We start from the raw sequence: 24,782 nt of genomic DNA on the forward strand, positions 1-24,782 counted from the left end.
GTTGTGATGTAGTCTTGATGTAGTCGTGATGTAGTTGTGATGTAGCCGTGATGTAGCTGTGATGTAGTCGTGATGCAGCCGTGATGTAGTTGTGATGTAGTCGTGATGTAGTCGTGATGTAGTTGTGATGTAGCCGTGATGTAGTCGTGATGTAGTCGTGATGTAGTTGTGATGTAGTCGTGATGTAGGGTTACGGTTATTTGTTAAGTAGTTAGAATCTAATCGTGAGGAAGTCGTAAGGAGGAGGAAGAGGGGGAGCGGGAGAGGAAGAAGAGAAAGAGGAGGATGAAGAAGAGGAGGGACGGGGAGGAAGAAGAGAAAGAGGAGGATGAAGAAGAGGAGGGACGGGGAGGAAGAAGAGGGGAGTTTACTGATGAGAGATGGAGTTTCTGAGAATGATGAAACTGTCAGAAACAGCTGGGATCGTATCCATATCTTTCTGCCATGGCAACCAGCCTCCTCTCCTCTCCTCTCCGCCGTTGCCATGGCAACAGCTGACCCCAGCAGTGGGAGACACAAACAACGAAGATGCTGCTTCCTGTCTACAGACGTTCAACAGAGAAGAAGAAAGAGGAGAAGAAGACGAAGAAGGAGGAGAACAAGACAACGCTTCTTCTTCTGTTGAGGAGATGAGGAAAAATAAATGTTTCTAATGTTGAGGCAATAGTTACTCCTCCTCCTCCTCTTCCTTCTTCTCTTCCTCCTGCGTAGCTACTAGGGTACATTAACCAAAAATCAAGGTTGTTCATAATTTAATTCAAACAGCGCTGCTAGCTCAATGGCAAGCTAACTAACATAGCTTACAGAAGTTGATATGAAGCTAGCTAGCTACACAGTTAACTGCCATGATAGACATACTAGCTAGCTAGCTAGACAACTGTAAACATGCTAGCTATCTAACAGCTAACTGACATGATAAACATGGTAGCTAGCTAACTAGATAGCTATAAACATGCTAGCGAACTAGCTAGAGAGCTATAAACATGCTACCTATCTAACAGCTAACTGACATGATAAACATGGTAGCTAGCTAACTAGATAGCTATAAACATGCTAGCGAACTAGCTATAGAGCTATAAACATGCTACCTATCTAACAGCTAACTGACATGATAAACATGGTCCATCGGTGATTGGTTCTCTTTGTAGCCGTGCGTCTCCTCCATGTTCTAGCTGATAGTTGTGGGTCTGTAGAGACAGGGTCAGGGTAACTGAGGAGGTTTGGAGACTCCTTTGGACGACTCCTGTTCAGTCTGTGTTGTTGAAAGTGAAGCAGGAAGTAGAAACCAAAATGAACCCGACTGGTAAAAAAGACACAGCGCCTCCTGGTGTTTGGGAGGAGTTGTTCCAGAGTGAGGAGGTTCCCCTAGAAATGACTCAGACCAGAGTAGACTACGTAGATAAGACTATAAAAGCTTTTAGGGTCCATATATGATTCAGTTCTATTCTCTATAGCATCAATAACACAACAAATTGTCTCTTTACAACAACTGGTCTGAAACCTCCAGAGCAGCACGAAGGAAAAACTCCCAGATAGTTGAGCTGGAGGGACCCATCAGACTAAGGTCGGGAGAGACAGAGGAGAGAGAGAAGAGATAAACATCCATCTGACTAAAGGGTCCATGTAGATCCTGATGGTCCAGAGACCAGATGTAGATCCTGATGGTCCAGAGACCAGATGTAGATCCTGATGGTCTAGAGACCAGGTGTAGATCCTGATGGTCCAGAGACCAGATGTAGATCCTGATGGTCCAGAGACCAGATGTAGATCCTGATGGTCTAGAGACCAGATGTAGATCCTGATGGTCCAGAGACCAGATGTAGATCCTGATGGTCTAGAGACCAGGTGTAGATCCTGATGACAGAACAGAGCTCTGGTGGTGAACACATGAGGACACATGTCCCCTCCAGAAGAAGGAGGATGAATATTCCAGGTCTGGTCCCGGAGCTCAGACCACCTGATGCTTTTCCTCATTCTTCTTCTGCTGCTGGAATGTGGCAGGCGTGTCCACTCCTGTCTCCTCCTTAACCTCCTGAACTAGATTAGAACCGGATCAGAACTGGATCAGAACCAGAGCTCTGGTAGGAACAGCAGGCAGGTCCAAGCCCTGGTTTTTGTTTGTCCAGATGTTCTTTACGGTGAAGGTTAAAGGTCAACCTGACAGAAGAAGAAGAACCGGGAGCGGTTTGTGCTGGACTGTAGTCAAGGTCTGAGGGGACATCTGGTCCTGGTCCTGGTCCTGGCGCTGGTCACAGTCTCTGTCCTCTGTTTCAGGACCAGCTTCTTGTCGCTATGTTGACGTTGGTTCTTCTCGTCCTGGTCTTCCAGCCCTGCAGAGGTCAAGGTAGGTCACATCCTCAGGTCATCAGGTCTGGAGCAGAGTCAGGATCAGGACGGTCCTGGGCCTCGTCTGATTGGTTCTTTCATCTTCCTGCAGGAAGTAACTGCAGCTGCAACATCACCAATGGACGATGTGATGAGTTCGGAGTCTGCAGGTGAGTCCCCATCCATCCATCCATCCATCCATCCATCCATCCATCCATCCATCCATCCATCCATCCATCCATCCATCCATCCATCCATCTCTCTATCCATCCATCCATCCATCCACCCATCCATCCATCCATCCATCCACCCATCCATCCATCCATCCATCCATCCATCCATCCATCCATCCATCCATCCATCCATCCACCCATCCATCCATCCATCCATCCATCCCATCCATCCATCCATCCATCCATCCATCCATCCATCTCTCTATCCATCCATCCATCCATCCATCCATCCATCCATCCATCATCCATCCTCATCCATCCATCCATCCATCCATCCATCCATCCATCCATCCATCATCATCCATCCATCTCCCCATCCATCCATCATCTCATCCATCACCATCCATCCATCCATCCATTCCATCCATCCATCATCTCATCATCCATCCACCATCCATCCATCCATCCTCATCCAATCATCCATCCATCATCATCCAATCATATCCACCAATCACGTTATCCTCCAGATGTGACCCTGCTCGGCATGCACCTCTGTGATCCTCTTTCCCTCATCCTGGTTCTCCATGTAACTTTGCAATCCATCGCAATCCAGATCTCAGGATGACATCTTCTTACAAATCCATCCTGCTTCCTGTATCCTGTCTGATATTTTCCTTCTATATATTCCTGTCTATGTGTTTCCTGTCATGATTCTTCCTCGTCATAATATTCCTTCATATATTTCCATGTCTGATCATATTCCGTTATCTCAATTTCCCTGGCTGGATGGATTTCCTGTCTGTGTGTTCCGTTGTCTCCATGGTATCTGTGAGATCTGCAGTGTGAGGACTGATGAGCTCCTGTGCAAGTCGTCGCTTCCTGTGTGATGGATCTGCGAATGATTTCCTGTCGATGTGTTTCTGTCTGATGTTTTCCGGTCCTGAAGTGTTCTGCGAGGTTCCATGTACTGAAGATGTCTGTCAGTGCATTCTGTCTATGTTTCTCAATCTCAATCAATCAATCATCCCCTGTCAAAACGGCGCAACCAGGATGAACAGAGATTCAGTGCTAGTCTAATGTTTACACGCTCATGACCTGTCAAAAATGTCATGGAAGCTGAATCCTCATCATTCATCTCATCTCAGGTCTCCATGTAAAAAGGACAATGTGGTCAGTGTTGTAGCGATCACCGTATCATGGTTTTCGCCATATGCGGATGGACTCCGATGGTTCGCAGGTGGTTTGTCTGGTTTCACTGGTCGTCGCTGTGAGACCAACGTTGACGACTGTCTGATGAGACCTTGTGCCAATGGCGCCACCTGCCTGGATGCCGTGAACCGTTTCTCCTGCGTCTGCCCGGCCGGATTCACCGGACGCTTCTGCACCGTCAACGTAGATGACTGCGCTAGCCGGCCGTGCCTGAACACCGGTCGCTGCCTCGACCTCGCCAGAGGCTTCCGTTGTGTCTGTACTGCTGGCTTCACTGGTGCCACCTGCCAGACACCGCCGAGGGCCGGAGACGCCCGGGGGTCCAGCTGGATGGGAGGCGGGGCGAACAGCAGTCGTCATGGGGACGGCTTGGTGAAAGTGACGGTGAGTGAGCGTCGTGGCGCCGGACTCTCGCGGCTGCAGCTCACTGTCATCGTGGCAATGGTGGCGGCGACGCTGGGCGTGGCTGCGCTGACCGCAGTCCTGGTGCTGCAGGGTCGCTGCAGGGTCTGTGGCCACGCCCCCTCAGCGGCGTCATCGACACGGGGACGGAAGACGCCGCAAAGAGGCCGGTGTCAGATCAGCTTCATGAACTCGGAGGTCATTTAGCTCCGCCTTTTCTGCTGCGTCATTTAGCATCAGACCTGTGACATCATCACAATTCAAACTGATTCCTTACATTACCCAGAATGCCCTTCATTCTGGGGGGCGCTAGTGTCGCTAGTTATTTGTACAAAGATGTGATTTTATTTTCTCATATTAACGTTGTCTCATCTGAAGATTTAATTTAAACGTCTCATTTTAATCTTTTCATGTTAACTGACAGTGAGAGACTCGGAGGGAGGGGCATGATATATGAGACCACGCCCCCAGTGCAGGATGAGTCATCGATATTTAAAGGAGTCAGTAAAGTGGTTTATGTACATAGAGAATTATTTATTTTGACAAACATCTGATCACTCTGTTCATTAAAGCTGAACGTCATCAAACTGTGTTCAGGATTCATCTGCTTAACTCAAAACTGCTAACGCAAATGCTAATGCTAATGACTGAAACGATGTGTTGGAGGCCCCACTGTGTTTCTGATTAACCCAAACCTGATAAACCCTGGGAGTCTCTGCTAATCGTTGATGCTGTTGTTGTGATTGTTGATGTTTAAAGATCAGCTGGAGACTTTCCTTCTTATGAAGCTGTAAACGGTTTTATTGTGACATCAGAGCAGCGAACCAATCAACATCAGTACATTCATCAGAAACTGGTCTATGTACAGGTGCTACATCAAACGGAGCGTGTGATTTCCTGCCGGCCATCAGGTGATCTGAGAAACAAACATTCACACCGGCAGCGTAACAGGAAGTGGGTGTGTCTGTGGGAGGAGTCACAGCTCAGTCTCAGCCAATAAGCTCTCACCTAGACCTGACGTCAGCAAGACCATCTGAGGGCTGGAGTCTGTGGGTCAGAGAATGACACATTTAGAGCTAAGCTAAGCTAAGCTAAGCTAAGCTAACACTGCCAGCCCTTTAAAGGAATGAGATAATTAACAAAAAACGTTTCCAGGCCACCGTCCACATGTCTGAAGGAGCTTAAATAAATGTGAATTATTCTCATCACTACGATACAGAACACGAATGTCCTACTGTCACAGAGGACGCTTAAACACACCGGGTCCAACAGAACCAGTAGAAAGGGGGGCAGTCTGAGGGTGAGGAAGGGGCGAGGGTTCAGCCCTTACTGCTGTGGGGGAGCCAGATGGGGGTCTGGTACTTGTCTCTGATTGGCTGTAGAGCACTGCTGGGGGCGTGGCCTGTGAACGGGGGCGGGGCCTCTCTGTCATCATCCTCCTCCCCTTCAGACAGGAGGTCACTGATCTGCTGCTGTAGCTCGGGTCCAATCTCGTTCTCCGCCAGAACCAGAGCCCTCAGGCTGGTGGGGTAGTTCTGCACCATGTCCAAGAACACCTGAGGAGTCAGAACACCGGACTTCATTTATTTAAACAGAAACGGGTTCTGATGATGGACCCACGGTGATGGACGGATCCGGCTACCTGTGCTGACTGGTTGGTCAGTCCAGTTCCTTCCAAGTCCAGAACCTCCAGGGTCCGGCTGGACGCCACTGCAACTGCCAGCATCCCGGCAATATGGTCACCTGGAGACAGGACAGGAACATGAGTAACCAGAAACCTCACAACCAGAACCAGAGAAAGAGCAACCAGAACCATTAGACCATGACCTCAGATCTAGAACTAGACTCAAGTCACAAGACTCGAGACCGTCAGAACAAGATTAACGTTAGGCTAGGAGTAACCCCATTAGGGTTAGGGGTCAGGGGTCAGGGTTACCCCCTAACCCCATGGTTGCTCTTGGTTACCCAGGGGGTTGTAGTCCAGATTGAGAACTCGGAGCTGTGAGCTGTGAGCCACTGCGATGGAGAGTCGAGCCCAGCCTTTGGAGGTGATTCCTGGGTTAGCACTCAGGGTGAGTTCTCTCAGACCTGCACAGACAGAACTACCAGAGGTTAGCGGCGGGGCTAGCAGCAGGGCTAAGCTTGTTACATACTCTAGATATTTGTTCTCTCTCCTGAGGCTGCGAGAACAAGAATAAAGTTCGTACTGGTCAGGCCACTCCCACTGCAGCATACATCACATGTGCTAAGAATTGTGGGAGATGCTGTTCTTATTATTACAGGATGTCCGTCGGATCACGTCGTTCATTCAGTTTGGGCCCACCCAGTGCAGTCTCTCCAGGAGATATTAGCGGTCACACTGCTAACATTAGCATCTGTTAGCTCACAGAGTGGCCACTTTTCCAATTTAACCACACCAACTTTCAATTTCTGACCAATCACAGAATAGTTGCCTGACACCACATGAGGAAAATAATTTTTAACAAAATTTTGTACTTGCAGCCCTCAAAGTATGTAACAGCCTTTAGCTTAAGTTTTAGCTTAGCTTAGTTAAATCTCCCAGAATCCCTTGCTGTGATATTTGAACTTTTTCCCTTTGTTAATTCATTTATAACCCCTGGGAGGATCAGGTGACACCTGGATCATCTGTGAGCTGAGCTGTTGTCTAAAAGTGGTTGCTATAGTGACCTGAGTCCCTGCTGTTGCTATGGCGGCACCAGTGTCTCAGGACAGTTTCCTCCTGGAGTTCAGCAGGATGTTACAGAGGACTGGTTGCTAGAGACTACTGAGGTTAGAAGTTGCAGTAGTTGGTACTATGAGGTACTAGATGGTACTGGGAGGTAGTAGGAGGTACTGGGTGGTACTAGGAGGTACTGGGTGGCACTGGGTGGTACTGGGTGGTACTGGGTGGTACTAGGAGGTAGTAGGAGGTACTGGGTGTTACTAGGAGGTAGTAGGAGGTACTGGGTGGTACTAGGAGGTAGTAGGAGGTACTGGGTGGTACTAGGAGGTAGTAGGAGGTACTGGGTGGTACTAGGAGGTAGTAGGAGGTACTGGGTGGTACTAGGAGGTAGTGGACCAGGTGTGTCTCACCTGACTTGGCTCCATCTGGTGGCAGCATCCCACAGATCAGACCCAGCGCCTCGTCTCCCAGCATGCAGTCCCCCAGGTCCAGACTCACCAGAGTTGGGTGGGTGGACAGCGCCGGGTTCAGGGCCACCAAGCCGGCGTCCAGGAGGGGGCTGCCATGGAGACTGTCGGGGGGGGGACTTAAGATTCTTATAGAGTACTGTGGAATCAAGACAACATAGTCTACACCTGTAACAACTCCACCAAAACACCAGGTGGTGCTGTGTCTTTACACCATGAGTCGTCCAAATGTCTGTCTCCAGACCTCCTACGTCCCCCCCCCCATTCTTTACTGGTCAGAACATGGAGAAGCAGCTGGAAACACACTGCAACCAACAGGACCAGTCACAGCTCTAGTTACATTTCTGGGGTTTGGGTCTAAGTAGGGCCTCAAATCAAATCAGTTTATTTCTAAAGAACAAGCAGAACAATATGAAATGGAAAAAAAAACTCCCATTAATACAAAACTAATAAATATGAGCAACAATAGGTAATAAAACAAAGTAAAACTGTCAATAAAAATGTGCTTGTATAATCCAGATATCCTGTTCGTCTTGGACTGGAGGGAAGAGAGATGAAATGGTTTGACTGTTGACATCTGATCAGACTCTGAGTCTACTCACAACAGGGTCTGCAGGGACCTGTTGGCCGTGAGGGCCTCGGCCAGGTTCCGGGTCCGGCTGATGCTGGAGACCACCCCAAGGTTGAGGTTGAGCTGAGCGAGCGATCGCGTCTCAGCGACGCCCCGGCAGACGCGTCCAAAGTCTCGGTCAGAAAGCTGGCAGCCGCGGACAGAAAGCAGCCGGACGCCGTCTTCCTTCAGACTCTCACAGATGTCCTGGACCTCGGCCCCAGACAGAAGCTCCCCAGTGATCTGGATGGAGGCCGGCAGCATCCTGCAGGACTGGGGGACAACTGATCACTAGCTCAATGATTGTTGGAAGCTTTAAACTCCACCAACAGCTGATTCGTCACTCTGACCAACCATTAATAATCAATAATAATGATAACCAGTCATTAATAATCGATAACCAGTCAATAAGAATCAATAACAGTGATAACCAGTCATTAATAATCGATAACCAGTCAATAAGAATCAATAACAATGATAACCAGTCATTAATAATCGATAACCAGTCAATAAGAATCAATAACAATGATAACCAGTCATCAATAATCGATAACCAGTCAATAAGAATAAATAACAATGATAACCAGTCATTAATAATCGATAATCAGTCATTAATAATCGATAACCAGTCAATAAGAATCAATAACAATGATAACCAGTCATTAATAATCGATAACCAGTCATTAATAATCGATAACCAGTCAATAAGAATCAATAACAATGATAACCAGTCATTAATAATCGATAACCAGTCATTAATAATCGATAACCAGTCAATAAGAATCAATAACAATGATAACCAGTCATTAATAATCGATAACCAGTCAATAAGAATCAATAACAATGATAACCAGTCATTAATAATCGATAACCAGTCAATAAGAATCAATAACAATGATAACCAGTCATTAATAATCGATAACCAGTCAATAAGAATCAATAACAATGATAACCAGTCATTAATAATCGATAACCAGTCAATAAAGAGTGAACCGATCAGCTGATCAATCCCACTCTCTGATTGGCTGTGGGATGAGATGATTGATTAATGATTAACCTGATAGATGATCGATCAGCTCTGAGGAAGATCGCGGCTGTCACGCGCTGATGTCATCGTTTGCTGATGCCGCCATAGGCCACGCGCCGGTTCTGATCCACCGGGAGACGCGGGAACCGACTGATCCGGGAATCGGTTTATCAGCTTTGATCGTAGCAGAAAGGGGGCCGAGGGGTCGGAGACCGTGGCCGGCAGACCGGATGGCCGGGAGACCACGGGGCACTGGGGGAGGCGGGGAGGGGGGTGTCTGCGGGGGTTCCGTGTCTCTGGGCCGGACAAGGAGTCGGTCCGTCGGTCGGTGACAGCTCCAAGAGTCCCGGTGTGTTTCTGCAGGTGAGCGTTACTAAGAGACGGAGAGGACAGAGGACTCACTCCGACAGGATTCCTGGGACCAAGAACACCAGCGAAACAGAGAGAGAGACATTTAATAAATGGACTGTGTGTAAATAAAGATGCTCAAATGAACTTTTGCTGTGACGCAGGGGCGTCACTAGGCTTTAAGGACATGGGAGGCTTTGTTGTTTCCTCTCAAATATTTTGAAGTCGCACAGATTAAGAACATAAATAATAATAATAATTACATATGTTCATTATATAAAAACACATTCATGAATCTAAATTGTGGTAAGTTCATAAGTTCAAACGTATTTTTAACTCCTAAATAAAGATGTTGGTTTGTTTTCCCCTTTAGTTTTACTTTTTTTTTTTATTTAATTTGGCTATTCTTTGAGTCTATACATTAATCAATCTGACTTAATTTACTGTTTCAGAACTAACTCAAAATAAAAAATTAAACCCGTCAAAACTTGAAATTATAGTTAGAGTTACACCTCTCGCTTCGTGGACGATCACGGCCCTGACGTCACTTCCGTTTTAAGCAATTTGAGCCGCGTCGTCATGGAGACGGTTTGAAGAATTAATCCATAAATATTTTAAAACGCTTAAAGTTAGTGAGAAACAGGTGATTTTAATTTAAACCTTAAACCCTGAAAATTCAAAAGGGGAAATAATATTTGCGTCAGAGGTGTTGTTGCTGCGTCGTGACGAACCCGGAAGTGTGAGCAGCAGCTGCAGCTAGCAGCGGCTAACGGCTAGCTGTGGTCGGTTGGAGCAGACAGACGGACGGACAGGTAGGACAGCTCACCTGTGGGACATTTATTCATTTAATAGGACATTAGACTGGTCTTCGGAGACACCTGAGACTTTGAGGGAATAGAACCGACACTCTGCGACCTGCTAAAACACTAGTGCTAACAGCTAGCCGTTAGCATCCTTTAGAATCCTGACTGCTAAGGCTCAGATGGACAGAGACATCAGAGACAGAGACATAAGAGAGACAGAGACATAAGATAGAAGGAGACACCAGAGACAGAGACATCAGAGAGGAAAAGACATTCGAGACATCAGAGAGACAATGAGATTTATTATTATCATTATTATTGTTTTCAGCTGGTTTCTTGTCATCCAATCACTGAGACTGTCCCCCCCTCTGTCCCCACCTCTGTCCCCACCTCTGTCCCCCACGTCCCCCCCAGGGAGTCGTGGATGGAAGTGTGGAGCTGTGTGATGGGACCAGAGAGAGTCTTGCCAAACTCTGAGGATGAGCTGGGGGAGGACGAGCGTCCGTCCAACGGAGCGCCGCTGCCAGGGGGGGTGGTGTGGAGTGGTGGGGGAGGAGGAGGTGAGGAGGAGGGAGGGATGGAGCTGGATGCTGAGGAGGAGGAGGAGGAGGAGGAGGAGAACAGTGGAGCTTATTATTACCAGCCTCTCAACCAGGAACCTGATGGACTGAACCATGGGGGGGAGGACCCTGGGGATGAGAGGGAGGGGCCTGATGAGCAAGGGGAGGAGCCAGGGGACCGGGGGGAGGGACCTGATGAGCAAGGGGAGGAGCCTGGAGAACAGGGGGAGGTGGCCTCACACATGGAACAGCTGCAGCAGGTGCAGCAAAGGATACAGGTAAGACTCACCTGTCTCTGTCTCGCCTGTCTGTCTCATCTGTCTCTGTCTCTGTCTCACGTGTCTCACCTGTCTCTGCAGGTGATGGGTCTCCACCTCCCTGAAGCTCCTCCTCCAGACAGCGACGAGGAGGAGGAGCCTGAAGGAGCAGTTGAGAGGACGTCCATCCCCATGGACGCAGGTGAGTCGCCATCACTTCCTGTCTGTCCCGTGACATCACTTCCTGTCTGTCCCCTGACATCACTTCCTGTCCCTGTAGACCATGTGGAGCTGGTGAAGAGGACGATGGCGTCCGTGGCGTTGCCGTCTCTGGGCGTCCCACCGTGGGCCAGAGAAATCTCTGACGACCAGTGGACAGACCTGGTCCAACGGGCCCTGAACACACCACGCCGTCCCCGCCTTCCACACGTCCCCGGGCCCTGAATGCACCACGACTATTCCAATGGACCCTGAACGCACCGTGCCGTCCCTGCCATCCCTGTGTCCTGAAGCATCACGAATATTCCAACAGACCCTAACCGCACCATGGCCACTTCAGGAGCAGTAAAGCTGTGTAGGAACTTTAGGTGATGGAAACCTGAACATTTTTTAAAACTACTTTAGTTTAGATTAGTTTAGTTTAGGGGTAGATCAGCTTAGATCAGATAGTTTATTTGTCTCTGCCTCAGTGATGGTGGAACTGATTGATTCCTGATTAACAATCAATAAACATGTCGACCAGTGTTTTGGTTCAGAGTCATGTGACTAGAACAAACCAATCAGACTTATTGATTGAGGTTCTTTATTTATTCTGTACAAAATCAGCCCATGTGATGTTTAATGTCCATGAAGTCTTCACAGATCTGTCCACACGTCCTCTGGTGTAAGCTCCGCCTCCTCGCTCTTCTGCTACATGACAACAGTTTTTCTGGCGGCCATTTTGATCACAGGGGCTCTTGATTGACAGCTGGGTCTTTGAAGCACACGCCCACACATAACACTACACAGAAGAGAGTAGCAAATAGGCCACACCCCCATTTGGGTGAAAACCAACCACTGGTGGTAAATACAAACCTCCCTGTAATCAGTTTATTTTGTGTTGCTAGTATTTGTTGGCGTTTGAAAGCAAGTGAAATGGCCAATGTTAGTCAGGAAGACACATTTATAACCGGACATTTACTCTCTCACTGAGTCGCCCGGTAAAATGTGACTTCTGTTCATTCCATGATGTTAAATGAAGGAAGCGTGACATAAATACAGCGTAAAGCTCAGCCAACGTTAACCCTTTCATTAAAAACTCGTTAGCTACTGTTTCATTTCAGCTTCAACATTCACTACTTTGACTTATTAACATTATAACTAACAACTCTGTCGACTGACATTAGCTCACGTTAGCATCATCATGACTAAGTGTTTACCACATGCACACACACGTACACATCGACTATCAGCTTCCAGACCTGAAGTTAAACATTTATTCTGAGTTTTATCGTTTAAGTTGTTCGAAGAACAACACACAACGCAGCGACGTCTCCTTCGTTTTCACCCCTAAGGGGACGTGGCCTCACCACCGACTTACTTACTCTCTCCCATATGACAAGTGGGTGTGGCTAGATGGAAAGGGCAGGGATATGTGGAGTGGGCGGAGTCCTGTCTGTGGAGGGTAGGAAACATTCAGAGAAGAAGAAGTTGCTCCAATAAACACCTCTCTGGGGGGGGGGGGGTTTACATTCACTGCTCCTCCCCGGCTGGCAGCTGATTTGGTGGCTCAGGTGGAGGGGGCGGAGCTACAAGGAGAACAGTAAAGTGCTCTGTGCTGCGTTCAGGTGTAATGGGAGACGACCAATTAGATCACAGATCAACACACACCTGACAGGTCACCTGGAGAGGGAGGAGTCACCTGGGGGAGGGAGGAGTCACCTGACAGGTCACCTGGAGAGGAAGGAGTCACCTGGGGGAGGGAGGAGTCACCTGACAGGTCAGCTGCTGGTGATGCGTTCAGGTGCTTGATGCAAGCTTGTAATTGTTGGCGTGACACTATGATGTGGGCGGAGCTTGTGCCCCAGTGTGTTTGGCCACTAGGGGGTGGAGCGAATCTGACCCAGACACCTTGGGCCCACCCCCCCAGTCATGTGTGGTCAGAGAGCCTCCTGATTGGCTGTCAGGTGTGGTCAGAGAGCCTCCTGATTGGCTGTCAGGTATTCCTCAGCTCTCTGATGAGCCTCCAGAGCTTTGATGGTGTAGACGTCCTGAGGAAGCTCCGACTTCCTCCTCATCAGAACCTTGTCCCTCTTCAGATCCTTCAGGCCCTGAAACCACACGTGACATCATCATCATGACATCATCATCATCATGACATCATCATCATCATGTCATCATCACCATGACATCATCATCATCATGACATCATCACCATGACATCATCATCATCATCATGACATCATCATCATCATCATGACATCATCACCATGACATCATCATCATCATGACATCATCATCATGACATCATCATCATCATGACATCATCACCATGACATCATCATCATCATGACATCATCATCATGACATCATCATGACATCATCATCATGACATGACGTCATAGTACCAACAGTTGTAGTAGTAATATCGTTAGTAGTAGCATCAGTACCAGTAGTAGTAGTAGTAGTAGTAGAGTAATAGTAGTAGTAGTACTAGTAGTAGTACCAGTAGTAGTAGTACCAGTACTAGTAGTAGTAGTAGTAGTAATAATAGAAGCATCAGTACCAGTACCAGTACCAGTAGTAGTAGTAGTAGTAGTAGTAGTAGCAGTAGAAGCATCAGTACCAGTAGTACCAGTAGTGGTACTAGTAGTAGTAGTAGTAGTAGTAGTAGTAGTAGTAGTACCAGTACTAGTAGTAGTAGTAGTAATAATAGAAGCATCAGTACCAGTAGTAGTAGTAGTAGTAGCAGTAGTAGCATCAGTACCAGTAGTACCAGTAGTGGTACTAGTAGTAGTAGTAGTAGTAGTAGTAGTAGAAGCATCAGTACCAGTAGTAGTAGTAGTAGTACCAGTAGTACTAGCAGTAGTAGTAGTACCAGTAGTAGTAGCAGTAGTAGTAGTAGTAGTAGTAGTACCAGTACCAGTAGCAGTAGTAGTAGTAGTAGTAGTAGTACCTGTGAGGCCTCAGTCTCCACGTTCTTCTTCAGCAGCTGGATGTCTTCAGCTGTCGGAGTCTCACTGTCACTGTACATCAACTACAAACAACACACACTACATTACCCAGAATACAACACACACTACATTACCCAGAATACAACACCCCAGGACATTACCCAGAATACAACACACACTACATTACCCAGAATACAACACCCCAGGACATTACCCAGAATACAACACACACTACATTACCCAGAATACAACACCCCAGGACATTACCCAGAATACAACACTCCAGGACATTACCCAGAGTGCAACAGAATGACTGACCTCTTCCTGGGGGCGGAGTCCAGGCCTGAGGGGGTGGAGCTTATCACTCTGAAAGTAAAGGAGGACCTGGGGGTTTTGTTGGGCCAGCTCCTCGATCCTGTTCCAGATCTCCTCCCTCTCCTTCAGCTTGTACTTCTCCCTGTGGAGTGTTAGCACGTTAGCCTGGTAGCATGTTAGCCTGAGTTCTGTTAGCATGTTAGCCTGTTGGCATCAGTGACCCACTTACTTCTGCTTCTCTGCCTTGAACTGCTGCGTACAGTCATCAAACAACTTCTGGTTCATCTCCATGAAAAGCTTCAGAGCATTATAGATGAGACCGTGGATGGTCCTGTGGGGGGGGGGGGGCAGTATCAGTAGTGATAGTACGAGTAGTAGTAGTACCAGTAGTACTGGTAGTAGTAGTAGTGATAGTAGCAGTAGTAGTAGTACTAGTATTAGTAGTACCAGTAGTAGTAGTAGCAGCAGCAGTAGTGATAGTACCAGTAGTACTAGCAGTAGTAGCAGTAGTAGTAGTGATAGTAGCAGTATCAGTAGTAGTAGTACTGGTAGTAGTACCAGTAGTAGTAGTACCAGTAGCAGTAGTAATAGTAGTAGTATCAGTACCAGTTGTACTAGTACCAGTAGTAGCAGTAGTATCAGTACCAGTACTAGTACTAGCAGTAGTAGCAGTAGTAGTATAGTTACTTGTTCCAGTGGCTCTTGGAGTTCTTGTACAGGGAGGGGAACATGATGGGCAGGATGGTGGCAGCGTTGTCACTGATCAGACTCATGATGTACTCGTTGTTCCAGTAGTAGAGAGCTCGCTCTGCCACCTGCAGGACACACAGATAACACAGCATCAGGTTCCTGGTCCAGGTCCTGGTCCAGGTCCTGGTCCTGGTCCTGGTCCTGGTTACCTGGAAGTGGGGGCTGGAGACACACTTGGCCAGCTGTCTGAAGAGCGGCTCCTGGACTTTGAGGAACTCGGCCGGTTCGATGACGTCCAGAATCTCCTCCAGCTCGTTGAGGAACATCACCTCCTTGGGGCTGTGGGTCTTAGGCCAGAACTTCAGCAGACCCAGGATCACCTGCAGGGTCAGAGGTCACACCAGGACCAGGGCTCAGAGGTCACACCAGGACCAGCTGACCTCCCTCCATGTGTTTTTACCTGGTTGTGTTACAGGCGTCAAATCATGTCTTATTCTCATCTTTTACAAATAACAGAAAAGGAAAAGCTTGGACGTCCTACGGCCCTGAAACACAACTAGCGCTGAGTTAGCTCGCTGTTAGCATTAGCATTAACATGAAACAAGAATCCACTCATAACGTCATCCAGACTGAAACTGATCATTCTCTACACATCAGTGTGTTGCTGTTGTTGTAAATTGTCTCCTTCCTCTGTGACACAACTTCAACTCCGTGTTTTTCATTTTTCAGTTTTGGCTCCGAAAAATACAACAAACACGTTTTCATGTTTGACAGTGACAGCGTCGCCTCCAGTTAACTTCATGATGTCACAGTGACGTCACAGTGATGTCACAGTGACGTCACAGTGGCGTAGGCCATGGGGGGGGGGGGGGGGGGGGTCTATGCACCCAGACAGGGGAGCATCGGTCTGATATCGGTCTGATATCGGTCTGATATCGGTCTGATATCGGTATCAGTATCTGTGAGGTTCATTTCTGTTTATTAGTTTAATAAAATAAATTATTAAAGTCCGAGACGTTACAGAGACATGTCCCCCTTCATTTACTCACAGGCTCCGTCAGACTGCTGTCCTTCTCCAGGAACTGGACCACACAGTAGGCCAGCTGGGGACAGACAACAGACAGTCAGAGGACAGGCAGGGGACAGGTTACCTGGGGGTGGTAGACACTCAGGGACAGGTAGGGGACAGGTGGGGGACAGCTAGGGGACAGGTTACCTGGGGGTGGTAGACACTCAGGGACAGGTAGGGGACAGGTTACCTGGGGGTGGTAGACACTCAGGGACAGGTAGGGGACAGGTGGGTGACAGGTTACCTGGGGGTGGTAGACACTCAGGGACAGGTAGGGGACAGGTAGGGACAGGTTACCTGGGGGTGGTAGACACTCAGGGACAGGTAGGGGACAGCTAGGGGACAGGTTACCTGGGGGTGGTAGACACTCAGGGACAGGTAGGGGACAGGTAGGGGACAGGTAGGGGACAGGTTACCTGGGGGTGGTAGACACTCAGGGACAGGTAGGGGACAGGTGGGGGACAGGTTACCTGGGGGTGGTAGACACTCAGGGACAGGTAGGGGACAGGTGGGTGACAGGTTACCTGGGGGTGGTAGACACTCAGGGACAGGTAGGGGACAGGTAGGGGACAGGTTACCTGGGGGTGGTAGACACTCAGGGACAGGTAGGGGACAGGTGGGGGACAGGTTACCTGGGGGTGGTAGACACTCAGGGACAGGTAGGGGACAGGTGGGGGACAGGTTACCTGGGGGTGGTAGACACTCAGGGACAGGTAGGGGACAGGTGGGGGACAGGTTACCTGGGGTGGTAGACACTCAGGACAGGTAGGGGACAGGTGGGGACAGGTTACCTGGGGTGGTAGACACTCAGGGACAGGTAGGGGACAGGTTACCTGGGGTGGTAGACACTCAGGGACAGGTAGGGGACAGGTGGGGACAGGTTACCTGGGGGTGGTAGACACTCAGGGACAGGTAGGGGACAGGTGGGGGACAGGTTACCTGGGGGTGGTAGACACTCAGGGACAGGTAGGGGACAGGTTACCTGGGGGTGGTAGACACTCAGGGACAGGTAGGGGACAGGTGGGGGACAGGTTACCTGGGGGTGGTAGACACTCAGGGACAGGTAGGGGACAGGTAGGGGACAGGTTACCTGGGGGTGGTAGACACTCAGGGACAGGTAGGGGACAGGTAGGGGACAGGTTACCTGGGGGTGGTAGACACTCAGGGACAGGTAGGGGACAGGTGGGGGACAGGTTACCTGGGGGTGGTAGACACTCAGGGACAGGTAGGGGACAGGTTACCTGGGGGTGGTAGACACTCAGGGACAGGTAGGGGACAGGTTACCTGGGGGTGGTAGACACTCAGGGACAGGTAGGGGACAGGTTACCTGGGGGTGGTAGACACTCAGGGACTTGACCTTATGCAGCGGCAGCAGAACCCGGATCAGAAACATCTTGTGTTCTTCTTTCAGAGGGAGAGCGAAGCCATTGATGATACTACGCAACACAACACAACACAACACAACACAACACAACACAACACAACACTCGTTAGAAGATACACACACACACACACAATAACTAGAGCTGTTTAATGATTCAAATGTTTAATCAGAGGATTAAAGAATTAATTTAGATTCATCACAATTAAATCAAATTCATTTTAGTCTCTGAATGAATTCTAACCATGCTAAATGTAGGCTAACCGTGCTAAATGTAGGCTAACCGTGCTAAATGTAGGCTAACAGTGCTAAATGTAGGCTAACAGTGCTAAATATGGTTTAACTGTGCTAAATGTAGGCTAACTGTGCTAAATGTAGGCTAACCGTGCTGTGTTAAATGTAGGCTAACAGTGCTAAATATGGTTTAACTGTGCTAAATGTAGGCTAACTGTGCTAAATGTAGGCTAACCGTGCTGTGCTAAATGTAGGCTAACAGTGCTAAATATGGTTTAACTGTGCTAAATGTAGGCTAACAGTGCTAAATATGGTTTAACTGTGCTAAATGTAGGCTAACTGTGCTAACTCCCATGTTGACAGAGACAGTAGCCCCCGGCATTAGCTCCCGTAGCCCCTCAAAATTTCCCAGAGAGAATTTTCTAGTTCATTTTCAATTTCTGAATTAATTAATTTTTAATTTCTGAATTAATTAATTTTAATCTCTCAGAATTAATTATTAATGTGGTGGTTCTGTGTGTTAGTATGTGTGTTATAGTGTGTATCTGAATAAGTGTGTTACCTGCCCAGGATCTCCAGTAGCTCAGCGATGCCGTTGTGATGTTCTGTCTCATAGATGAACCTGAAGAATGACAACAACTAATCACAGCTGGTTCTATGTGGATCTGGTTCTATTTGGATCTGGTTCTATGTGGATCAGAGGTGGTTCTATGTGGTCCTGGTTCAGTGTGGTCCTGGTTCTATGTGGATCAGAGGTGGTTCTGTGTGGTCCTGGTTCTATGTGGATCAGAGGTGGTTCTATGTGGATCTGGTTCTATGTGGTCCTGGTTCTATGTGGATCAGAGGTGGTTCTATGTGGATCTGGTTCTATGTGGTCCTGGTTCTATGTGGATCAGAGGTGGTTCTGTGTGGTCCTGGTTCTATGTGGTCCTGGTTCTATGTAGATCTGGTTCTGTGTGGTCCTGGTTCTATGTGGTCCTGGTTCTATGTGGATCAGAGGTGGTTCTGTGTGGTCCTGGTTCTATGTGGTCCTGGTTCAGTGTGGTCCTGGTTCTGTGTGGATCTGGTTCTGTGTGGATCTGGTTCTGTGTGGTCCTGGTTCTATGTGGATCAGAGGTGGTTCTGTGTGGTCCTGGTTCTATGTGGTCCTGGTTCTATGTGGATCAGAGGTGGTTCTGTGTGGTCCTGGTTCTATGTGGTCCTGGTTCTATGTAGATCTGGTTCTGTGTGGTCCTGGTTCTATGTGGTCCTGGTTCTATGTGGATCAGAGGTGGTTCTGTGTGGTCCTGGTTCTATGTGGTCCTGGTTCAGTGTGGTCCTGGTTCTGTGTGGATCTGGTTCTGTGTGGTCCTGGTTCTGTGTGGTCCTGGTTCTATGTGGATCAGAGGTGGTTCTGTGTGGTCCTGGTTCTATGTGGTCCTGGTTCTATGTGGATCAGAGGTGGTTCTGTGTGGTCCTGGTTCTATGTGGTCCTGGTTCTATGTAGATCTGGTTCTGTGTGGTCCTGGTTCTATGTGGTCCTGGTTCTATGTGGATCAGAGGTGGTTCTGTGTGGTCCTGGTTCTATGTGGTCCTGGTTCAGTGTGGATCAGAGGTGGTTCTGTGTGGTCCTGGTGCTGGTCCTGACCTGTAGAAGATGTTGTTGATCTGTCTCCTGATGTAGGCCCGGAGGCCCAGGAACTTGCCGTAGATCCGATGGAGGATGGTTTTCAGGAAGTCTCTTTCTCTGGGGTCCTCACTATCGAACAGCTCCAGCAGCTTCAACACAGGGGGACAGGTTAGACATGTCTCCCGTCCTACCTGTCCCCCCTCTACCTGTCCCCTAGTCCCACCACGGACTTCTTACCGACAGGACGAACTTTTGGTCGATGTATTTCTTGGCGACGTTTGGCTGAAAGTCTGGAGACTCCAGGAAGCGAAGGAAGAACTCATAAACCAGCTGAGGACAGAGAGACAGACTGTGTTAGCCTCGTGTTAGCCTCATGTTAGCCTCGTGTTAGCCTCGTGTTAGTCTTAGGGTTAGCCTCGTGTTAACCTCATGTTAGCCTCGTGTTAGCCTCGTGTTAGTCTTAGGGTTAGCCTCATGTTAACCTCGTGTTAGCCTCGTGTTAGTCTCGTGTTAGTCTTAGGGTTAGCCTCGTGTTAGTCTCGTGTTAGTCTTAGGGTTAGCCTCGTGTTAGTCTCGTGTTAGTCTTAGGGTTAGCCTCGTGTTAGTCTCGTGTTAGCCTTGTGTCAGTCTCATGTTAGTCTCATGCTAGCCTTAGGGTTAGGCTAGTGGTAGCCTTGTGTTAGCCTCGTGTAAGTCTCGTGTTAGCCTCGTGTTAGTCTCGTGTTAGCCTTAGGGTTAGCCTCGTGTTAGCCTTGCAGCATGGTCCGTACCTGCAGGTGAGGCCAGGCTGCCTCCAGCGTGGGTTCGTCCTCCTCGGGGTCGAACTCTGCTCCGGTCGGGTTGGAGGACGGAGGGAGAGTCCGGAATAAGTTGACTGAGAACTGGACAGAGACACAAACACCTGTAACCACCCTCGGTCTCAGAGGCTGACGTTGTGTTGACGTTGCGATGACTCACCATGACGACGGCCTCGGGATAGATGCACTCTGTCACCACGTCACTGTTGTGCGTGATGTACTCGACCATCTCGTTAAGCCCCGCCCTCTTGACCTCCTTGTATTTGAGGTCGCTGAGAGGGTCGCTGATGAAGTCGAACAGAACGCAGCATTGGCGGAGCTTCTGGACAAACAGCTCCTCCCTCTCAACTGTGGGCGCATCTGAGGAGGAGGGAGTAGACAGTATATATATATATAAATACACTGACTGCAATTTAAACACTAAATACACTTAACTGAGCTCCAGCGCCTCCTGGTGGATCATTAGTTCAACAAGTTCTTTAAGACCATCTGATGCAATGAGGAGCTTCTCATTTCCTCTACATCCCGTGGTGGAGGAGGAGATGTTAGTCTGGTGGAGGAGATGTTAGTCTGGAGGAGGAGATGTTAGTCTGGAGGAGATGTTAGTCTGGAGGAGGAGATGTTAGTCTGGTGGAGGAGAAGATGTTAGTCTGGTGGAGGAGGAGATGTTAGTCTGGTGGTGGAGGAGATGTTAGTCTGGTGGAGGAGGAGATGTTAGTCTGGAGGAGGAGATGTTAGTCTGGAGGAGATGTTAGTCTGGAGGAGGAGATGTTAGTCTGGTGGAGGAGGAGATGTTAGTCTGGTGGAGGAGGAGATGTTAGTCTGGTGGAGGAGATGTTAGTCTGGTGGAGGAGATGTTAGTCTGGTGGAGAAGGGTCAAATCAAACATCTAGAAACTGCTGAAACTGTCTTAAGACCTTTATTCCAGACTGGAAGGATAGTGGAGAACCACGGTCGACCAGGAAGAAATAAATCCTGATTGATGGAGAAACGTTTGGAAGAAAAGCAGCAGTAGAACTCAGGGCTGTGTTTAATAGTGGAAGGAAGTCCAGACCTGAACCCCATAGAGAATAAGTAAGTTTTAGGCGGGTGTGGATAAAATGCTGTAAACTAGGGATGCTTTCAAAAATGATGAATGATTAATGAATGAATGTTTATTTTTATCAATTTCCTAAATACAGAGTGAGTGAACAGAATAAAACTCTAAGTCCCATCAGCATCTGGTGTTTCTAGAACCTTCCACCACATCAGTCCTTCTAGGTCCTCTGGCTCTACATCAGGGTCTAGGTCCTCTGGCTCTACATCAGGGTCTAGGTCCTTGGCTCTAGTCAGGTCCAGGTCCTCTGGCTCTACATCAGGGTCTAGGTCCTCTGGCTCTACATCAGGGTCTAGGTCCTCTGGCTCTACGTCAGGGTCTAGGTCCTCTGACTCTACGTCAGGGTCCAGGTCCTCTGGCTCTATGTCAGGGTCTAGGTCCTCTGGCTCTACGTCAGGGTCTAGGTCCTCTGGCTCTACGTCAGGGTCCAGGTCTTCTGGTTCTACGTCAGGGTCTAGGTCGTCTGGATCTACGTCAGGGTCCAGTAGGATCAGAGACTCAGTGGAAACTCAGAGGATGAAAAACACGTCCAGATTATTTGTCTAAATGTGAAGACGTCCAGCAGAGACATGAGCTCAGAACCGACCCAGGTCCAGCAGCTACTGTCTGGACCAGTCTGGACACAAGTGGTCTTCATGGAAGAGCTGCAGCCAAACATCCGTCCCTCTGACATGGAAACAAGACCAAGAGACTCCACTATGAACCAGAACCAGAACCAGAACCTAGGACCTGGGCTCAGAAACATCTGGACTGATGATGTTTGTTGAACTCAGATAATGAGTGAAACATGGTGGAGGCTCCTCCTCAGGCAGATACTGATCCATCATCCAGACCATCAGGGAGGAGGAGGATGGGCCCCACATTTATTCTGACAAAGAGCCCAAATATCCAGACAAGAACAGCATGACCCCCCAGAACCCTGGTCTCAGCATCATTTACTGAGTCTGGATCAACTGAGGAAGATCTGGGGTTAGTTCTCCAACATGTTTAGAACAACCCAGAACAGTGTGTACCTTTGAGGGCAGGGAGCTTGTGCAGCTCTCTGTTCTTGGTCAGACTGAAGCGAGAGGAACTCTGCCTTCGCTCCTTCTTCACCAGCTGAGCTCCTCCAGAGTATTTGATCTTGTTGAGCTGAGTAGGAGGAGGTGTGCTGGTACTGGGACGCTTACTGGCCCCCTGCTGCTGGAAGACACACCACTACTACGTTAGCAATCACTACTACTACCAGTACTACCAGTACTACTACCAGTACTACGTTAGTGTCCCGTCCTCAGTCACTAACCTCGTCAGTGTTGTCTGGGACGTTGTCCTTTCCGCTGCTGTTGTTGTTCTTGGAGCTCTTGGAGGATTTACTTGTTTCCTGTTTAGAGACAGAGATCAGCTGATCAGGTCATGTGACCAGTGTTTACTGGTCCTTAAGAGTCATGTGACCAGTGTTTACTGGTCCCTAAGAGTCATGTGACCAGTGTTTACTGGTCATGATGGTGTTAACAGCTGACTGAGTCTTGACATAATTGATCCCATCACTGACAATAAGAATTCCCGCACTGTGAGATGAATAAAGACTCAACTCATCTCATGTCATCTCATCTTTACCAACCAACCATCTAATACCACTAACTGTCTCAGATCTGAGGAGCTAAGTCTAGGTCTAAAAAAAAATAAAAGATGGCGTCTGTGAATGTTCAGATTTATCAGCAATAAAAACTAAACAGATTCATTCATCATCAGTAACTTCGCTTAGCTAGCAGGGCCCTAGCAGGGCCCTAGCAGGGCTAGCTGGGTTAGCTCGCCGCCTCTCTCTGTATAATGTGACGTCTCCGGTCTCCGTTATACCGGCCCTAAGCCGGTCCCCCCGGTGCCCCCGGTCCCTCCGGCTCACCTTCTCCTTCTTGGTTTTGTTGGGCATCTTGACCAGTGCTGGGACTCTTCACCGAGGTTCCGAGATGTTCCTCCCCGGGATTCAGACGCTGTGACCCGGCCAGCCTCAGCTCCCTGTGCCTGTCCCCCAGCCGGACACACTGATTGGCTGATTGACTCAAATCTGCCTGGAGACGCGCCGAGAGATTTTTCTGATTGGCCAAAAAAGACTGTGATGGCGAGGGTCTTCCCCAGCAACAAAACCCTTCAACCTGAACCAGAACCGGAGGACAGAACCGGAACCAGAGTCAGGGGACAGAATCAGAACCAGAGCAAGAATCAGAGGACAGAACCAGAATCAGAGGACAGAAGCAGAACCAGAACCAGAACTGGAACCAGAACCAGAACCAGAGGACAGAAGCAGAACCAGAACCAGAACCAAAATCAGAGAGAAAAACACAGGTCGACGTGGCCTCCCTGTTCACATCGAAGCTGAGCCGAAAAAATCCTAGGCCTCTACCTGTCCATCGTCTACTTGGATGAAAGGAAATGAATGGGACACATGATCAAGAAATATTCATCTCAGCTTTAAATGCATTTGAAAAACTAATCATATCAGAAACAGTGAAAAGGTTCAGATTCACAGTGATTTCTGTTAAAAATATAACGATTTCTGTGTCAAAATCAGCTCTATTCACCCCCTAGGATGGATGGATGGATGGATAAATGGATGGATGGATGGATAAATGGATGGATGGATGGATAAATAGATGGATGGATGGATGGATGGATGATGGATGGATGGATGGATGGATGGATGGATGGATGGATGGATGGATGGATGGATGGATGGATGGATGGATGGATAAATAGATGGATGGATGGATGGATGGATGGATGGATGGATGGATGGAGGATGAATAAATAGATGGATGGATGGATGGATGGATAAATAAATAATGGATGGATGGATGGATGGATGATGGATGGATGGATGGATGGATGGATGGATGAACGGATGGATAAATAAATAAATGGATGGATGATGGATGGATGGATGGATTGATGGATGGATGGATGGATTGATGGATGGATAGATAGATGGATGGATGGATAAATAGATGGATGGATTGATGGATGGATGGATTGATGGATTGATGGATGGATGGATGGATGGATAAATAAATAGATGGATGGATGGATGGATGGATGGATGGATGGATGGATAAATAAATAAATAAATGGATGGATGGATGGATGGATGGATGGATGATGGATGGATGGATGGATGGATGGATAAATAAATAGATGGATGGATGAATAAATGGATGGATAAATAAATAGATGGATGGATGGATGGATGGATGGATGAATAAATAGATGGATGGATGGATGGATGGATGGATGGATGGATGGATGGATGGATGGATGAATAAATAGATGGATGGATGGATGGATGGATGGATGGATGGATGGATGGATGGATGGATGGATGGATGGATGGATGGATGGATGGATGGATGAATAAATAGATGGATGGATGGATGGATGGATGGATGGATGGATGGATGGATGATGGATGGATGGATAAATAGATGGATGGATGAATAAATAGATGGATGGATGAATAAATAGATGGATGGATGGATGGATGGATGGATGGATGAATAGATGGATGGATGGATGGATGGATAAATAATGGATAACGGCGACCA

At 48.2% G+C, this 24,782-nt stretch overlaps 4 protein-coding genes across 8 annotated transcripts; 2 read left to right on the forward strand and 2 right to left on the reverse strand.

Moving 5' to 3' along the window:
* The first annotated feature begins 3,602 nt into the window (after positions 1-3,602).
* On the forward strand, positions 3,603-4,701 carry dlk2 (delta-like 2 homolog (Drosophila)). Its single transcript, XM_047603498.1, has one exon. It carries the CDS (start codon positions 3,603-3,605, stop codon positions 4,314-4,316), a length of 714 nt encoding a protein of 237 aa, XP_047459454.1. The 3' UTR covers positions 4,317-4,701.
* Positions 4,702-4,886: 185 nt separating this feature from the next.
* Positions 4,887-9,644, reverse strand: lrrc73 (leucine rich repeat containing 73). Its single transcript, XM_047603133.1, has 7 exons — positions 8,927-9,644; positions 7,862-8,142; positions 7,203-7,363; positions 6,075-6,197; positions 5,752-5,852; positions 5,440-5,665; positions 4,887-5,156 (listed from the first exon to the last, which is right to left on the reverse strand). Exons 2-7 carry the CDS (start codon positions 8,131-8,133, stop codon positions 5,086-5,088), a joined length of 954 nt encoding a protein of 317 aa, XP_047459089.1. The 5' UTR covers positions 8,134-8,142; positions 8,927-9,644; the 3' UTR covers positions 4,887-5,085.
* Positions 9,645-9,809: 165 nt separating this feature from the next.
* Positions 9,810-11,608, forward strand: mea1 (male-enhanced antigen 1). Of its 2 annotated transcripts, none has more exons than XM_047603135.1 (4): positions 9,810-10,056; positions 10,376-10,885; positions 10,967-11,066; positions 11,145-11,608. In XM_047603135.1, the coding sequence occupies exons 2-4, from the start codon at positions 10,472-10,474 to the stop codon at positions 11,306-11,308; spliced, it is 678 nt and encodes a 225-aa protein (XP_047459091.1). In that variant the 5' UTR covers positions 9,810-10,056; positions 10,376-10,471; the 3' UTR covers positions 11,309-11,608. The 2 variants fall into 2 exon arrangements, with proteins under 2 accessions (XP_047459091.1, XP_047459090.1); XM_047603134.1 differs by having other exon boundaries at positions 10,462-10,885.
* A 41-nt stretch (positions 11,609-11,649) lies between these two features.
* Positions 11,650-23,351, reverse strand: ppp2r5d (protein phosphatase 2, regulatory subunit B', delta). 4 transcript variants are annotated; one of them, XR_007113996.1, is made up of 16 exons: positions 23,090-23,351; positions 22,490-22,567; positions 22,221-22,389; positions 20,272-20,471; positions 20,085-20,195; positions 19,552-19,644; positions 19,333-19,463; positions 18,268-18,327; positions 17,418-17,526; positions 16,071-16,124; positions 15,019-15,401; positions 14,561-14,662; positions 14,335-14,473; positions 14,019-14,099; positions 12,836-13,173; positions 11,650-12,784 (listed from the first exon to the last, which is right to left on the reverse strand). XR_007113996.1 is itself a non-coding variant. In XM_047603131.1 (16 exons), the coding sequence occupies exons 1-16, from the start codon at positions 23,114-23,116 to the stop codon at positions 13,036-13,038; spliced, it is 1,791 nt and encodes a 596-aa protein (XP_047459087.1). In that variant the 5' UTR covers positions 23,117-23,342; the 3' UTR covers positions 11,650-13,035. The 4 variants fall into 4 exon arrangements, 3 of the variants coding, with proteins under 3 accessions (XP_047459087.1, XP_047459086.1, XP_047459085.1); XM_047603131.1 differs by having other exon boundaries at positions 11,650-13,173; positions 15,019-15,146; positions 15,231-15,401; positions 23,090-23,342; XM_047603130.1 differs by having other exon boundaries at positions 11,650-13,173; positions 22,221-22,386.
* Between the last annotated feature and the right edge of the window lie 1,431 nt (positions 23,352-24,782).

This window comes from Mugil cephalus, chromosome 13 (assembly GCF_022458985.1).
Source record: "Mugil cephalus isolate CIBA_MC_2020 chromosome 13, CIBA_Mcephalus_1.1, whole genome shotgun sequence".
NCBI lineage: Eukaryota > Metazoa > Chordata > Actinopteri > Mugiliformes > Mugilidae > Mugil > Mugil cephalus.

Excerpts from the sequence above, each read along its gene's own strand:
- dlk2 (XM_047603498.1), top strand. The coding sequence starts at position 3,603 with ATGTCATGGAAGCTGAATCCTCATCATTCATCTCATCTCAGGTCTCCA.
- lrrc73 (XM_047603133.1), bottom strand. The coding sequence starts at position 8,133 with ATGCTGCCGGCCTCCATCCAGATCACTGGGGAGCTTCTGTCTGGGGCC. Across the intron at positions 7,364-7,861 it reads AGGTCCCTGCAGACCCTGTT|TCTCCATGGCAGCCCCCTCC; the intron begins GTGAGTAGACTC and ends CCCCCCCGACAG. Across the intron at positions 6,198-7,202 it reads ACCAGATGGAGCCAAGTCAG|GTCTGAGAGAACTCACCCTG; the intron begins GTGAGACACACC and ends CTGTCTGTGCAG.
- mea1 (XM_047603135.1), top strand. The coding sequence starts at position 10,472 with ATGGAAGTGTGGAGCTGTGTGATGGGACCAGAGAGAGTCTTGCCAAAC. Across the intron at positions 10,886-10,966 it reads AGGTGCAGCAAAGGATACAG|GTGATGGGTCTCCACCTCCC; the intron begins GTAAGACTCACC and ends CTGTCTCTGCAG. Across the intron at positions 11,067-11,144 it reads GTCCATCCCCATGGACGCAG|ACCATGTGGAGCTGGTGAAG; the intron begins GTGAGTCGCCAT and ends CTGTCCCTGTAG.
- ppp2r5d (XM_047603129.1), bottom strand. The coding sequence starts at position 23,116 with ATGCCCAACAAAACCAAGAAGGAGAAG. Across the intron at positions 19,464-19,551 it reads ACCAAAAGTTCGTCCTGTCG|CTGCTGGAGCTGTTCGATAG; the intron begins GTAAGAAGTCCG and ends CCTGTGTTGAAG. Across the intron at positions 14,663-15,018 it reads TCCAAGAGCCACTGGAACAA|GACCATCCACGGTCTCATCT; the intron begins GTAACTATACTA and ends CCCCCCCCACAG.